Here is a 16,936-nt window from a genome sequence, read left to right on the forward strand (position 1 = left end):
CATATATAATATGCTCGACCAAATCAGCAAGGCTCAATTTTTATGTTTTATGTGAGATATTAACATCAATGCTGGATGCACCTTAAACTGTAGTGCGTTGCTTATTATAAAGATATTTTAAGCACCACGGCGGCTGTAATTATGAAAAGCTGTTCATCTAAAAAAAGTTCTGTTGATTTCCCAGATTCATTTTGCTACCTCCATGGAAGCTACACTCTACAGCAGGGGTGTCAAACCACAGTCCTGCAGTGGGCCAGAGCCCTGCACATTTTTGGGTTTCCCCTCATTTAACAAACCTCATTCAGGTCCTTGTGCTAGTTACCACCCAGCTCTTGATCTGAATCATTTGTGGTGGAACAAGGAAATAAACTAAGCTACACAGGGCTCCGGCCCCCAGGACTGGTGTTTGACCCCCCAGCTCTACAGAGACAAAGAGAAAAAGCCTATAATATAAGCCTATAAAGGCCCCTCGTATAGTATGCGAGACGGGGGGGGCGGGGTTGTGGTTCGATACTGAGGCAAGGGTGTGAAAAAATGACAATTTTAGCATTCCGACAATCTGTCATGAACCCACCGTGATGGTGGACTATTGCTGGATGTTAAAAAGAGGCTTCAGGTGATGAGGAGCACAGGGAACACAGAAGAAAATGGAACGTTTCTGTCCATAGGAACATATAGTTGGAAATGAAAGCCATGCTGAAGTTCCCGTGCTGCTTATTGGTCTGCGTATGATTTGACTGTCGCTGTGAACTCCTGAAATCATCTGTATTGTCAATCAGTTTTTTGCAAAATAAAACTGATCAAGTTTGAAAATACAGTTATTTGCAGTGTCTCAAGCTTATTCCGATATTGTTTCCCATTTTACTGTGCCTGGTCGCTTTCAAAAGTTATTAAATTTTATTTAACTTTTAAAAGTTTGTTTTTTTTTATTTTTTTATTACCTCATTAAAATTAACATTTTATTTGTGAAAATTCCTGACATTATAGCCAAATTTCAGCTACTTATTTGAAATCAGCATGTCAAAATTGCATAGAATCACCTTCAAACACAGAGACATCTGACACTTTTTTTCAGAATGCATATCAGTGTAATTAGGTAAGTCAGTACAAAGGCATCTTTGCAAGTTTTGCACGTTGGCCTGAATGCAGCATGTAAACATGTTGATTGTGGTTTTTGAGGCCCTTCTCAGTTGACAGGACGTGGGCAGTTTCTCATGTAAAGACATTCAACAACAGAATAAACAAAACATTTTTCCAAGTTGCCTTTTGCCCATTAAGACCTAAATTTGAGATATGAAAATTGTAGTATATAGACCCATTTTCAAATTATTTTAGTATAATTCTGGTCTGGGTGCCACGTGGTTTGTTGAGTAGCACTGTTGTAACAACTACAGGGGTCTGTATCACAGAGCAGGATTTCTTGCTAAGCTGGATAACTTCTTGGATTTAAGTTACCCCCGTTTAAATGCACTTTATCTTCATACACTTGCATTTGCATTTAGCCCAGACTACCTTAAATCCAATAAGGTAGGTAGACTTTACTATATTGTGCTTTGAAAAAATGAGCACACCCGGGACAGGATGCAAAGGTTGGCATCAAAACAGCGCATATGTATATACACACAAAGTATTTTGGCTGTAGAAAGCATATGTCAACATGAAAAAAGGCAAAATCCCAGGCATTTCAGATGTTTTATGTACCAAAAAGTCCAGCAAAAAGAGAAGGGATGGTCACTCTATTGTATGTTTCTTAAATTGCTAAAATTTAATCGTATTTTAATAACATTAAATCTGGCTCACAGCTATGTACTGGATAGGCAGCCGTCGAAGATGGATCTGTGGATGTGTAACAATGCATTATGTAATAACTTGGCTAAAATGTAACACATTTTCATCACATGCGATGTTATTACATAATTAGGCCTACACACTGTGTAAGAACATATTATTATTATCATCATTCAATTTGTTGCATTCTGTCCAGTTATTACTGCAGGTATTAATGTGGCATTCATGCAGTAGTATTATATAATGCATTGTGACAGGATGTGAATTGTAAAGTCATTCATTTAAAAAGTAAAGACAAAACCATATGTGTCTTAAAAACTTGTTTTGTGATCCTCAGAAGAGAGACGGGCATTTCAGATAGTCGAAACAAGAGATGTACCAGCAAAATAAAATAAACGTTTTATTGAACCGTTTCCTTATGTGCGAGCTGATACCATAATGTTATGTCTATGAGTGTATCACACAATTTAAGCGCTGATGATTTGACCTTTCAGAGAGCTGATGATTTGACCTTTGGCTGTGGTACGCTGTAAGGGGCCTTGCGTACATTTTATTCGAATTACACTCACGATGAGGAATAACACACAGTGTTGGGGAAGCTGCTTTTGAACAAAGTACTGCTTTAATATAGTAGTTAGCTACACTACAAGCTACAGAGAAAAAGTATTCAACTATATCGAAGCTATTTATAATACGAATATCTATTTTTTTAACAATGTACTGTCAAATTGCAATAAGGTTTCAAAAAAAGTTTCTTTTGCGTAAACCAAGAGTGTATAGTATACTGTATAATAAAATTATATCATCTTTAGGTCATATTGTTTGGTGTTTTTCACCTTTTTCACTAATTGTAGTAAGCTACTCCCCAACACTGTGTGTGTATGTGTGTATATATACATACATACACACACACACACACTGACACAATCACAGCCACAAGGGCAATTCCAGTATATACAGTACCAAGTCACTGAGACAGTTATCATGTTTATCCTGTGGTGCAAGATTTCTGATTCTGATTTCTGATATTCTGGTTCACTCTTTCTAGATGGTATGATACGGCATTCTCTCATGAGCTAAACACCAGATTATCAAACTTATTACGGAATCATAGTGTCTCAGTCTTCTAACTGAGTTTCAGACCGGTGGAGACACAGGTTGGGTTTATTTTGATTGCAAATGCCTGTAGAACAGGGGCATCAGAAGCATTTTGAATGTGGGGGGGACACACTGGCATAAAACTAATATTTTATGTTAAACGTGGGGGGTCCAAACGAATAATTATGAAATGTAAGGGGGGCACGTCCCCTTCGATTTAATGGCGGCGACGCCCATGCTGTAGTGTGAGCTGTGAGGTAGTGTGTAGGTTAATATCCGGTCTGCGATTGGAAGGTCACTGGTTAGCAGAGTGAAAACCTTCCCCGATTCAGGCACTAGCTGACCCTGATGTCTCAACTGCACATCATGTTGGATGAAAGCATCTGGAAATATATACTCAGCTCTACCAAAGAAAAGTCAAGGTTAGTAGCTGGGGCACTGTAAAGGGGGGTGGGGGGTGATATGCTTTCACGGGGGGCGGCGCCCGTGGTTAGGAATAAATGTCACAATCTGCTATGCATCATGGGGCCACTAGGGGTCAGTTTCTACACAATTAACCTTCTTATTTTTAAAAATATCCTCAGTTGGAATGTTTTTGTACCTTAACTTAGTTGACAGTAGTATGCTTACGTTACTTTATATCAAAAGCACAATTTGAAATTAGGATTTAATTTGGCACACGCTACATATGGCGGTTTGTTGAAATATAGAAGGTCCTGTTCGTAAGAGGATAAGTAGTTTTAAATTGTCAGTATGCTGGGAGAAATGTGAAGTCTGTACAGTCTATCTCCGAAGTAAACCAGAATAGCTTCAGACCTGGCAACGTGTTCCAGCAAATCCAGCCAGTCACAGGAAAACCACAGTCTTTAAAAGCTCGCCAGCACTGACACGTCATCGCCATTGTCCGGCGTTATGGCCATTTTCACAGAGCGGATGAAAAATACAGGCGAAGACATCGGTATTTATGTGAGCTCCCTTCACAGGCCAGAAGATTATAGGGCACATTATAGGGGCTGTGTCTGTAAAAACAGCGTGGTCCTGGGTGACTGCTGACTGGGCCGCACTGACTCTCCGACTCCGCTTGATTCCGATGGCGAAGCCTGCTGATTGGCTGTGGCTGGTGCCGCGAGGGCGTGCGGCACCAGGGCCTCAGGGTCACAGGAGGGGATGGAGACGGCGTCATCTGTGAGCTGATGCATGGCATACCTTCTATGATATAGCTGTCAACACCTATAAGCGTGCCACATGCTCTTACATGCAAGTAGCTCTGCTCTTTATTAACCCCGTTAATAATGCTAATATTTATGAATAAAAACCTGTTGCATCATATTCCGCTGCATGATGTTCATGTGGAATTAACTTTTCTTGGAAAAAGTAAATGTGCTTAGTCCACCAAAGTTAGTTACGGGTCCTCCCTTTCCCCCTATATTCTCTTTCGTGCTACTATGCTTGTGCCATAAATACCCAGTCGCCAATAGCCCCTTATTACTGGGCTACTGATTAACTGTTTGTTAATCTGTGTTCAATGGCCACTATGCCACCTGTGATTATATCAAAACGGATTTAGTGTGTAGATATTTGCATCTTAACAAGAAAGCAAATTCACGTTGCGCATAATTAGCACTGATTACTTCAGTGAATATGTTTTTTTTTCTCCGCACAAGTATTGTAACTGCGTGATACTTGTTCGTATTTATTAACCATGTAGTTAACAAAATTGCTTAAAGGAGCTATCGGAACTACATGGTTTACCTGGTTTAAACTATAACCTCCTTAAAATGCCGACCTGGAGACTAGGACAAAACGTATGCAACTTGGGAATTTTCTTTATTGAGAGAAGGATTACTGTACAGACGTGGTCCCGCCTCAAAATAGGATGTGCGTAAAAAGGTCAGGTACAAGCCTGTCCACGCTCCTGATTTTTCTTTTTGTCGGCACGCAGACAGTTCAATTAGTTGAAGTGCCCAATTCATTTATAAGTACAGGTTAAATGACAATGAACTTTGTTCGTCCAAGTGCGGATCAGTAAAGTACTCCATGCACAGAGGTGTCTCCGGGAAAGCACGTAGAATGAACAAAGGAAACTTTCACGAAAATTAATACAGCACCGCCAAGTTGCTTCTGGAAATCCGAGCATTTAATGAAGACGATTATACTCAAGAATACTGTGTTTCTGGAAAATTAAAAGAAAAGTGAAATCAGATCTTAAAGTTTCTTCTTCACTACGATCAAGACGGAACATGAGGAAATCGGGATATACAGGTGCCGTATTTGCCTGGAAAGATCTGCGTTTTGTATATCTATTGATACTTTGGCTCATTTTGAAACGTGCTCGGTGTTAATGAACTCAGTGCCAGTAAAAGTAGTTGTTCAGATCCTGGGGTGCGTTGACCTCCTAGCCGCGTACTTTGCGCAGACGGACATACAGGGGGGAGCAGGCGTGTTCCTAATGTGGTACAGCTCTCCATTGGGAATGAATACACGCCTAAGCGAAATCACAGCCTACGGGGATAAGCATGCTGCTCAGTTGTCCTCATCATACGCGATTTTTATTCTAAGGACGCTGTTTTGCTTTGCATTTATATATTGTTCATTTTCTGCTGCCTGACATTTTATTCCTTATCCCATCTTTTCATTTATATACATGGCAATTATATATGTATAAAGTTTATAACAGTTTGTACTCGTTGCCATCCAGAATATCTAGTAGCCTACTTTATGCGTCACCAGTTGTGAAATCTTTTAGCAAACTAGCAGAACAAACGAGAGCTTTGCGGTTTTGTGGTGTAAACGGTAAATTATGTTTAATAGCAGTCTGCATTATGAATTTGGATTAAACTGTTGACAAACTAGTTATCCCGGTCGCAACTTACTCTAACTAATGACATTTTTACCATATTAAATTTCTGGTTAAAAGTTAGCATTGGTTGAAATAAGTAGGTCACAGAAAGTTAGAGGGGAACCTTTGAGCCGACGTCTGCATATAAACAAAGTTCTAGCAAGAAAAGTAGAAGCAATTAAAAAAAATGATCACGTGAATTTCAGAACATTAGAAGCCTTTACGTTCAAGGGCAGGTTTCTTCCACTGGATATCTACAAGTGTAATAGTTTACTTTTTCTTTGAGATGTGCAGCTGTTTTATGATTTTGATTTGAGCTCAGGTCTTCTCACTGTGCGAAAGCAGGAATGCTGGGCTTTCCCGATATCGCCTGAGTCACCTTCGCATATCGTTCTGCATTGTCTGAGCGAAGGCATGCTGGATCTTGCAAAAATCTCACTACTTCTCCTCCGATGCGCATAACTGAAGACTGGGATTTGCACGGTCCTAAACAGATAAGCAAGTATCAGCTAGCATAAGGGGTAACTAAATTTCCTTTTAACACTGCCATGGGTCTTGGTGTTCCTGTGGCCGGTCGTGTGATTCATGACCACTGGTTCAGACAGCCTGACACACCCACGGGTACCTGTAGTCAACCATTAACTCATATGTGAGTAATAAATGCCGGGAGCAGTGTCTCAGAACAGCGGAAATCCGCGTCACGAACTTACTTCATACTCTACAGTATTTAACTTAGCCTTGGCAGTGTTGATTTTTTTTCGTTTACAAACATTGAACTAAGAGGGAAAAGATGTACAAATTCACGCTTTAACGTTAGTTTTATTTAATGTTTTGGTACTTTATGTTGTACTTTGCTGATTTTCAGACTTGTGACATGTTTTTGAGTTTATCTGGATACTGTTTTGCTAGGTTCAGTTCGCTATGAGCAATTACCATGCCTTCCCACCTGTCCAGTTTGTACGCTCGATGTGGATGTAGTGTTACTCAATTGATTAAACTAACGTAGAGTCGGATTGGAACATTATAGCCAAAACTATTTTCTACAGTTCTGTGCAATATGGGGACTGACAAGGATATGCTACTTAATTTTTTTCTGAATAACACGAGCTGGAAATTATTAATTTGTCATAATCACCTTTTCGTGTGGGGCTTGTTTCCCGTGTTGGCACGCCACCTTGACGTGTACTTAGAGTAGGCAAGTTCTTCGCCTGGATAATAATGCTGCAACATTGCAAGACTGTCTCAACATGTAATACCAACCCCCAGCATCTGAAATGTCATTTATGGAAGGGTTGCGAAACTGAGCAGAGAAGAGTACACGTAAGTGTTGAAACAGGCTTCATATAACTGCAAAACAATGAATGCAGTGAAGTTAAGAGACAGTAGTGATTTAGTATTAATCCGCTCTTCGGCCAAGTCCACACCCAGGAGCTGCCCTCTGGCAAGCGGGACCTGCTTCGCCTTTATTTGTTCACAGCTAGGGATAGGTCGTCTCCTCATTGGTCAATAGGTCATTATGTGGCTGTTGATTGGTCAGTAGTTCCGTTAGCAGCATGCTTGCTCAAATGGCCCTTCATTTTTGCGTCCTCTCGTCATGTCCACAGGCTACCTCTAGGGGGTGCACTTTGTCGAAACCCCTTATTTCATCGATACTCAGATTCCCTCGCATTTAATCACGGTACAAGGTATTTCTTAATTTATTTTTTAAATCTGTTCTTCCACAAAAAAAATTAACCATTCAAACACGACAAATGAAACCTTAACAGTTTCCTAAAGTAAATATCGGATAAGAAAAGTATAAAGAAAAATCGTAGTAATGTAATAAATTTCCTCAAGGAATGTCTAAAAATGAGCTTTGTATTCCTGTGGGGAAGCACGTGTAAATCTGTGCAGCGTTACTGTTTTGCTACTGCACAGCCATTGTCCTTCTTTTAGGGCAAGCTGGAAAGTAAGGTTTCCCTGTGGTTTCATTCCTCAGCCCACAGGCATCGGTGAACATTCATACAGCCAGAATCACCGTATGTGGCTTCCAGTTTCTCGCTGTGTGGTTGAAGTGTCGCAGCCCTCTAAGTGCCATCTTTCGTTACCATGGCGACTGGCATGTTTGTCAAGTCTTTGACTGAATAGATGCAAAATTCCTTCTGCATTTATTCAGTGTGGTGCAGATTTTCATAGAACATTTAAGAGTCAAGTTTACATTGACCCTGGGAATGATATGTAGTGACGACTCCTCCAACCATTAAGCTTTGTTTAGTCAACGCTGAAAAACGTTCTCTGCATCAACCATCACTTAGTCTGGAGCTGTGGAATTGTGGCGAAACTTTCGATCGAATGGTTTGATAACCGTTGGATTGGTGTAAGAACTGGATTTCAAAATGGAGGAGAGGACACATTCTCTGTGTGTTTATGTTTGATGACGACATTGTGGTCCTTGCAGAGGCAGGCAAAGCTGTCTGATGTTAAGCTATCATCCCATTGCTGTCCGTCTGTGCTAATCCCTCTCTCTCCATCAGGTATAGCCAGAACTGCCAGTGGCAGGTTGAGGAGAGTGGAGCCCTCGGACCCTACCAGTCCCAGTGAGTACCCTTCCATCTCAACCCAAGCATGGATTCAGCTTAGCGACAGGGGATTGGCTTATGGTGCTTGTCCAGTGGCACCAAGAACTCACGGTATGGCTTGGCTATGGCCTGGTTCCTGTGTTCCAGGAAAAGCGACATTTTCTTCCAGGAGGGCCATTTTTGTAGATATGGAGTTCCACACCCTCTGGGACGTCTCCTTTTCCAGCCCGTTCACTTTACATGCCCAAGGAAGCTTCAGTCTGCAACATTTCAGTCACACAGCCCTTCACTTCTCGCGCTTGTTTGTGTGTGTGTGTGTGTGTGCACGTGTGTTTGTGTAGAGACTGAGCAGCCAACATTTGTTACCCGCCCCTTCCCTGGGGCCTGGTGCTGGAAGCTGGGTGGTCCGTACGAGAGGATGGATCAGGCTGCCGAGAGGTGCTGAAAGGCACAGGCTTGTGGCTTCATACTGCCCCGAACCTCAGCTCTGCCCTGCGCACTGACCCCGCGGGGCAGGTATCTTAACACAACCTCAGAAAAACACGCCTCAGTCTGTGAGAATCAAATCCGACTAGCGCCATTCATAACCAAAACCTCACTGTGGTTTATTCATCGGGCTCCCCCCTCCCTGCACTGTTTTCTTAACCCCCACCCCACCGGGTAGTCCTCTTCTCAGACAGCAGTTTATCCATCCGTGTTTACTGCAGTTTAGGGGAGCAAGGAGGTCTTCCTGGTTTCCTTCATTTAGATGGACGACAGTAAAATGTTCATATGTAAACCACATTTGTGGCACTCATTCCCAGCGTCTACAGAAGGACCCCTCCCTTCTGTCTTTGGCGATGCCTGTTAATGCTTGTTAGCTGTCACAGGTTTATGTTTTGGCTTGTTAGCTGTCAAAAAAACGCTTATAGTTTCTTGGCTGATAAAGGGAACATTGTATGTACAGCTTAAACTGAGCATTATGAAGCATATTTACTAATGAGGGGGCAAGTAATGAATATAAGTCATATAAACAGGAGTTTCCATTTCAAATGCGTCATACATCTGAGGCATGAATGCAGAAACAAAACCTTGTAAAATAAAACGGGGAGACTGTAATAAAGCACGTGCCATTCGTGTATGGCTGTGCAGGACCTCGGATTTCTGGTATAATTGTAGTTAGGAGAGAGAGCAGACAGAACGGGAAGTTTTAAACGAATAGAGAAGAGGTTGCGGCGATCACATGTAGCGCGTGCTTGTATGAGGGGTCTCAGGAAATGGAGGCAGGCAGAATTTTAGGTAAGTCATCGCTTGTTTCCCGTCTCGCTCAGCCGCAGAACGGTAATGAGGGGGGCGGGGGGTTTCTCTCCGTCCCATTGTGCCCCCCGCAGCATAGTACTGAGCTGCGGTTTCCCAGCTCGCGAGTTTGACAGACGGGCTACATGTTAAATCAGCGCGGCTTGTCGTACCTATTATGACCTGCAGCCATACTGTCAACAGCTGGAACTCTTAACCAGGAGTGTAAGTGCTTTCGAGTTGTACTTTTACAGACCTGTATCTGTAGTTAGCGAGAGCAGCATTCCGACTGTGGGCTGCTAGTTCCTGCCAGGGTAATGAGAGGCTACTGATTAACCGAGATAAAGGAGCATTTCCACACCTGGAGAGCTCAGCTGCTGTGTGCTCCGAGCCCCCTGTAACCCTGTCGTGGATGAGTAGAAGGGGGATGGAATGCAAGTGTCAGGCTTGTGCTGTGCAGGGCTGGCGTCTGCCTCGCCTCAGAAACAGTTACCGTGCCTTCAGTGGATTCGGCAGGTCTGTGGTGGGTCTGTCAGTGTGTGACAAGTAGCTGTGTGGTATGCAGAGAGACCGCCATGGGGCATTCCCAGCTGTCCCTACTGGATGAGAGACAACTGCAGGGGGCAGCAATCACAGCATTTGTGGGCCTCAGGGCTGGCTGTTTGACTGTCAGGCTGTGTCATCAGAGATACTTCCCGTGTTTCATCATTGCAGTAACACTCAGCGGGATGTTGCATAACATAGAAAAGTTGTTGAAGCTAGATTTTGATCACCGATTGCTTTTGTATTACGTTTCATTTAAGTTGAAGTTTTGGTTTATGAAGATGGTTGATCTTGTTTAGATTGTGACCCTGTTCTAGGTAAACTGTTACTGTTATAGAAGATGTAGCAGTTAGTATTCGTGCTGTAGTTAAGATTCAGTTGTGTCAGATCATACGAGTGCTGATTCATTAATTCTTGAGAAGCCGACTAAAGACTATTGCAGCCCTTTTTTTCTGAAACTTTCTTTTGGGACCTTGTTTTGTTGTAAACTGCTTCTATGGTCCATTGCAGTTCCAGAGAGAGCCAGAGGATGGCAGTCTTGGCTTTTTTTTTTTTGAGGTTCCCCACATATTCAAGCACACATGCTCGTGCAAATATTTTCTGTCCGTGAATTTGATTAAATTTGCCTTTGAGTGTTAAGGTGGTGACATTATGCATGGAAATGTTCTTTAACGGTAACATACTGGGATACTGTCGGTCCAGCCTGTATTCCCAGTGCTCACATCCGGGGTCACCTTCATCTACTTGGCGTCCCATTATCTCCATTGCAATCAGTGTTACGTGATTCAAAATGGTGGACAGACATAGTTTGTAAAGTGCAGTAAATGCAGCGGAGAGGGGCAGACGTATGTGCTGAGCTCTGCTGAAAACGCCTCCGAAAGGTCAGGCTTGATGAAGAGTCGGGCAGCTCCAGTCCCCCAGCTCCTCGCTTGCAGCTGCAGGAAGACTAATGAGCTTACTGAGCGGTTGCTATGTAAACAGCACTTATTATACGGTCGTCGTGTAAACAGCCCCCGGAGTGATGAGCTGTGGAGCCAATTCACACACGGAGCCTGGGTTGGGCCGCCACAGAGGGCATGTACTGGCGCGGTCACCTGTATTTCATAACGACGGCGATGAGAGCAGCGGAGTCTGGGATTACACCCCTACTCCTGTATCTGTCCCTCTGTCCATCCCGCCCCCAGAAGGATCGTCTGCAAGTGATTTCTGTGCCCCGGCAAAGCATAGCCCTGTCAGCGCTGTGAAAAAAATGCATTCAGCGGGCTTTTTGTAGCTCCGTCCCGCGCTGAATTGTTAAGAAGCGTGCTCCGTATGGAAGACGGCAGCAATTAGTGCTGTTTAATCCCTCAGGCAGCACAACCCCCCCCCCCAGTCCCCCCGACATTGTGCTTTGCTGTATGAAACCCCTGGGAAAGACCAGTGCAGCTTGGTGTTTCTGTTCAGCGTCTCTCCATTGCAGGATAACATTCCTGCACTGAATGAGCAGTTGGGTGTAGAATTAGTTCGGACTGGCCGTCCAGCTGTGTCGGATAAACTGTGACAGTCCCGTCACATTTGAAGCAGTGCACAGGAGACACGTTCACGTTTGTGTATTTATTTAGAGTGATGCAGGAGTGAGGGAGACTCGGGGGGGTCAGAGACAGGGCCAGCCAGCATTCCCGGGGGAGTCGGGGATAAGGGTCTCGCTCGAGGGCTCAAGATTTCATTACTCTGCCAGACACAGAATCCGAACCCATGACCAACCGGGAATGGATCTGTAACTTATGGGACTACACGCCACCCTTGTCACTACCCTGCAGTGCATGACCTCTGACCCTGGATCAGCACTGATGTCCTGCATCGTTCAGCCTCATTTAGCAATTTGTAGTCCGCTGTCTGGGTGTGGCAGCTTAGCTGATACGTCTGTTTGAAAGCTCACATTTACACAGCTAGCTATCGATATATTTATCAAAAGATCCATCCCACTTCACCGCTTCCTGTCTGATGAGTGATTTGCCCTGTTTTGGTTATGGATACTGTTTTGATTGCATAGTGACACCTGGTGGTTAATATTAAAGTAGCAGTCAGTTGGGTGTATTGTACGCTACGGGAAGTAAAAAAATAAAATAAAACATACACAGAAGTGCATGGTAATAGAGATTGTTTCGATTAATCTCAACATCATAATGTCATACTTGTGCTGGTAAGGGAAGATTCCATGTTACAAATTTTGTTGCCAAACAAGGAACTTACATGTAGATAATATTCAGTACAGTCTTATATATAATTTTGTCTGTTTGAAGCCAGCCTTAGTCTCTCAAAGGCAGAATGTCCTGATGACCCTGTGAAGTGAGTATCAGAGTCAGTATGGAATTCAGGAGCACGGACGTTGAATTCCATTTCTCTTTCCAGTTACATACATACTTTTAACTCCTTCTTGCTATTTAGGGACTTCAGCTGTGAAAAATGTCATTATGAGGTTAAGGAAAGATGTGCAAGTATTTATTTATGAAGACATCAGTGTTCCTGCTCATTAGTGGTGTTATTACTGTAACTGATATAAATAAAACACCACAGCAGAGTTCAACAGAATTTGTTGACGTGTATGAGAGAGATGGGGGGGGGGGGGAGAGCGAGAGAGACCGAAAAAGAGAGATTGAGAGAGAGAGAGATAGCGAAAGAGAGAGAGGGAGTGAGAGAAGGAGTGAGAGAGAGAGGTTGTCATCATTCTCATTCTCAGTTCTGTGACGTTGAGCCTGGGAGAGAAAGTCAGGCTAAATAATCGGGTCCTTTAAGAGCACGGGGCTCGGATCTGTGCAAAGGAACTTTTTTTTCCTCTTTCCTGCTGCTCTGGGATCCAAAGACCCAGGAAACCGGCAGGAAGCTTCACCTTGATCGAGGCGCGGCTCTGTCCCATGGTGCCGCTCAGCGACATGTCTGACTCCAGTGTTAATTCTCACCTGGAAGGAATTATATCAGATTTTGAAGGTCGGTTGTGTGATATGATCTTTCTTTCTGCTCCCTGTTTGATTGTCCTGTTTGTACTCTTAACTGAATGCTCTCTGTGTGGCTGTTTTTATTTAAGATTAACAGTAACCAATGCAGTAATATTGCATGGGTCTGGAACATTCTTCCTTGCCCTTGATTTTTGGACGGTCGACTTGTGATGGCTCTTGGTACCTCTGGCTTGTGATACTTCATTCTTTTGCTAGAGATGATTCATCACCTTACGGTGACTTATGACACTTCTTAAAACACCGGTTCTGCCTTCCTGCCGGTGAGTGATCCACGGCCCCCACCCTCTGCACCACCGCCCCCCCCCCCCCCCCCAGTTCCTCTTCTGCCTTTTCATCAGCGCGCCCCGTGCATTCTGCCTGGACGTTTGCGTCTTGGCGGATTCCTGTCTGAAGTGCATCAGCACATGTTGGGTTCCGTTCCCTGTCATTAGCAGTTGCGGTATGTGATCAGGCCTCCTCAAGGTTGCCCCGGCATGTGAATGAAAGCAGAGGGATTCTTGTGCTCGGTGGAGGCGTCCCGTTTGTGCCGGTTAAACCTTTAGCGATAGATTTACATCTGACGCGCCAGGTAAAGTGGAAACTCTGTTGAAACTGGTCGTCCTTGAATGTTAAGCTTCATAATGACTTGTGCACGTTTTTGCATTGTTCCAGTCAGTCTGCCCTGCATGTGACCCCCCCGCCCCCCCCTTTATCATTAGCCTGGCTCTGCCAGCATTGTCCAGCTGGGTATCACGGCCTACTGCATCTACACACCTGCTGTTGCCGGGTTTTTTATTAAAATAATAGTTCAAAGCGCTTTTTTCTAAATTGTGGTCAGGTGTATCTCTAAAGATTTGCTGGAACTTTGTAGTATATATTGTCATATGTTTGGCTGCTTAAAAATTACATTTTCACCTGAAGAACTGCTGGTTCGGGGTCCGTAACAAAGTTTAATATACAAATAATTGGCTGCCCAGTGTCAGGTTCCATGAGACAAATAGTGCACAGAGAGTGACTCTCTGATTGGCCCGGTAACACCGGCGTGACGAGCGCAGATACCGAGCAGGACTTTGGGGCAGAGGAAGGAAATTCCATGGAAAGCGCGAATTCTGCGGGTGCCGAAAATGTCTGGGTAGACAGAACTTGAGTTTCCAGTGTCGGGTCTAACTTCCCAGCCCTGCGGGCAAACCGCCTGAACTGGGGGGGGCTGGGGGGGATGGGCGCTGTGCACTCTCCCAGACCTGCGACATGGCTAACGAGGGGGCGGCAGTGCAGTAAGGGTGCCCCGTCCCCAGGTGTGCTGCATTTCCGAAGGTGGTCGTCTCAGTTTCCGTCTTCATGTTTATTTGAAGTTATTTTTGCTCCCAAAACACATGCAGACCCCAATGATGCCCAGTGTCGTCTAACTTCTCGGGTACAAAAGGACACATAAAACATTTCTGAGGCCAGTGAGGCAAAAGCTGAGAAGCATGGCGCACAACTACAGTGAATCCTTCACCAGAATTCCTGCAAGTGTGCATTGCACGTTAGTGTAAAACAACTTGGCCAAGGATACAAACCACTCTGAAGCCACTACTGTATCTGCTCTCTGTGTGCATTTTCATCATCTTTATCTTCTATTATCTTTAAAATTGCCTCGTGGTCTTGTAAATGTTTCTTGTTTCATACAGTCATCCTTACATTTGAGTGCAGAATAATTGAGTGTATTGTATCATATATCGTATCCTGTATATCATATTCTCTCGGCAATCTGTAAATCAGTTTAAAACATACTTGGACCCCTGTTAGTGTGACGGTACCGAGGGCAACTTTATGGGCAACGTTGCTTTGGCACTTGCCCATTGATATTTGGCCACAGATTTCTGTTTGAAAAGCCTCGATCAGCCATTGGCTACTTTTCACGATTGCCCAGATGCAGATGAGTTGGCCTTGGTCTCATATGATTGGCAGTTGCCCAGCAACATTGCTGGAAAAGTTGCCTTGTTTATCATCACCATTATAGACCCATTGTTGTGTCAGAGGTGGACGGGAGTGTAAAGGTTCCTGTAGCTCAGGTGTGGTGGTTCCTGGTGATGAGTTCTTGCCCTGGGGACAGGGCCCTGCTTGACGACTTCTCCTTGGCAGGAGGCCCTCTGCTTTAACAGTAACCAATTTTGGTTAAATTCTTCTGCAGCATATGCCACCTAGTCGGAAGGAAAAGATGCTTCAAAGATACACTCTGTTCTGGTCTTTAGTTCAGTCTTTTATGTCCTAAACAGCCCTGTAATGTGGTTTCCCTGTCATTTGCTCTCCGTAGGTTGTTTTAGTCCTTTTGCATGTGTGGGGTGTAGCTGAGCGGATGAGGAATCTGTGTCTGGAAGATCATGGGTTTGGATCCTTTGGCCAGCAGAGTGATCAGAGAACCTTGACTCTCCTTCCGGGGACCCTGACTGACTCTGCCGTCTGACAACAAAAACATTCCTCATTTGTCATCTGCTAAATTATTACACCTGTGATCTTTACTTTGTGTAACTGTTGTTAAGATGTAAAACAATGAGGCAAAATTTGCATTTTATTTAATAATGACAGAATGGTGCTTGAGTGTGCCCTGCAATGCGTTGGCACCCCACCCTGGTCTGTTCCTGGCCTTGTGCCCTGCAATGCGTTGGCACCCCACCCTGGTCTGTTCCCGGCCTTGTGCCCTGCGATGCGTTGGCACCCCACCCTGGGCTGTTCCCGGCCTTGTGCCCTGTGATGGGTTGGCACCCCACCCTGGGCTGTTCCCGGCCTTGTGCCCTGCGATGCGTTGGCACCCCACCCTGGTCTGTTCCCGGCCTTGTGCCCTGCGATGCGTTGGCACCCCACCCTGGTCTGTTCCCGGCCTTGTGCCCTGCGATGCGTTGGCACCCCACCCTGGGCTGTTCCCGGCCTTGTGCCCTGCGATGCGTTGGCACCCCACCCTGGGCTGTTCCTGGCCTTGTGCCCTGCGATGGGTTGGCACCCCACCCTGGTCTGTTCCCGGCCTTGTGCCCTGCGATGCGTTGGCACCCCACCCTGGGCTGTTCCCGGCCTTGTGCCCTGCGATGCGTTGGCACCCCACCCTGGTCTGTTCCCGGCCTTGTGCCCTGCGATGCGTTGGCACCCCACCCTGGGCTGTTCCCGGCCTTGTGCCCTGCGATGCGTTGGCATCCCACCCTGGGCTGTTCCCGGCCTTGTGCCCTGCGATGGGTTGGCACCCCACCCTGGGCTGTTCCCGGCCTTGTGCCCTGCGATGCGTTGGCATCCCACCCTGGGCTGTTCCCGGCCTTGTGCCCTGCGATGGGTTGGCACCCCACCCTGGGCTGTTCCCGGCCTTGTGCCCTGCGATGCGTTGGCACCCCACCCTGGGCTGTTCCCGGCCTTGTGCCCTGCGATGCGTTGGCACCCCACCCTGGGCTGTTCCTGGCCTTGCTCTTGTACCTCGTTTCCTTAGGAATAGAAATGACAATAAGCAGGTTAAGAGTCAAACAAATAGAATGGGAGTATTTATATAAAATCCCTCAGCCACTGCTACCGGTAAAGAGATTTTTTATCGATAAAGCAGGAAAGATTTCAATATTACATTTCCACTTTTTTACTTGTTTAGCTGAAGATCTCAATATTTCTATCAAGAGAATCAGCTCACTTTGGACCTAAAATAACCTGCCAGCGATGCTGTATGTTACATGTTAAAATTCACCAATATGTCTGCCTATTTGTCTGTGCCTCTTACCTGCAGGGGTGGCAGGAGAAATGCCCTTCAGCTTGTGTGTGGAAAAGATACCACAAGTTAAGCCTCTGTTTGGCTGACAACTGATTATGATGCTATCTGTAACATCCACATTTTTATTAATAGTTCTTGA

General features: G+C 44.9%; 1 protein-coding gene across 3 annotated transcripts in view; it reads left to right on the forward strand.

The window, feature by feature from the left end:
• Window positions 1-4,736: 4,736 nt before the first annotated feature.
• Window positions 4,737-16,936, forward strand: part of LOC111834036 (septin-9-like) — a 37,934-nt gene continuing 25,734 nt past the window's right edge. The window contains exons 1-2 of one of the 3 annotated variants that reach the window (XM_023792908.2): window positions 4,737-5,148; window positions 8,239-8,301. In XM_023792908.2, the coding sequence (XP_023648676.1) occupies window positions 5,127-5,148; window positions 8,239-8,301 (85 nt within the window). In that variant the 5' untranslated portion in view covers window positions 4,737-5,126. Of the gene's footprint in view, window positions 5,149-8,238; window positions 8,302-9,358; window positions 9,562-12,812; window positions 13,069-16,936 lie in introns of those variants that run through there. The other 2 variants (XM_023792924.2, XM_023792914.2) reach the window with 2 other exon arrangements.

The sequence above is a fragment of the Paramormyrops kingsleyae genome, chromosome 22, assembly GCF_048594095.1.
Source record: "Paramormyrops kingsleyae isolate MSU_618 chromosome 22, PKINGS_0.4, whole genome shotgun sequence".
In the NCBI taxonomy this organism is placed as follows: domain Eukaryota; kingdom Metazoa; phylum Chordata; class Actinopteri; order Osteoglossiformes; family Mormyridae; genus Paramormyrops; species Paramormyrops kingsleyae.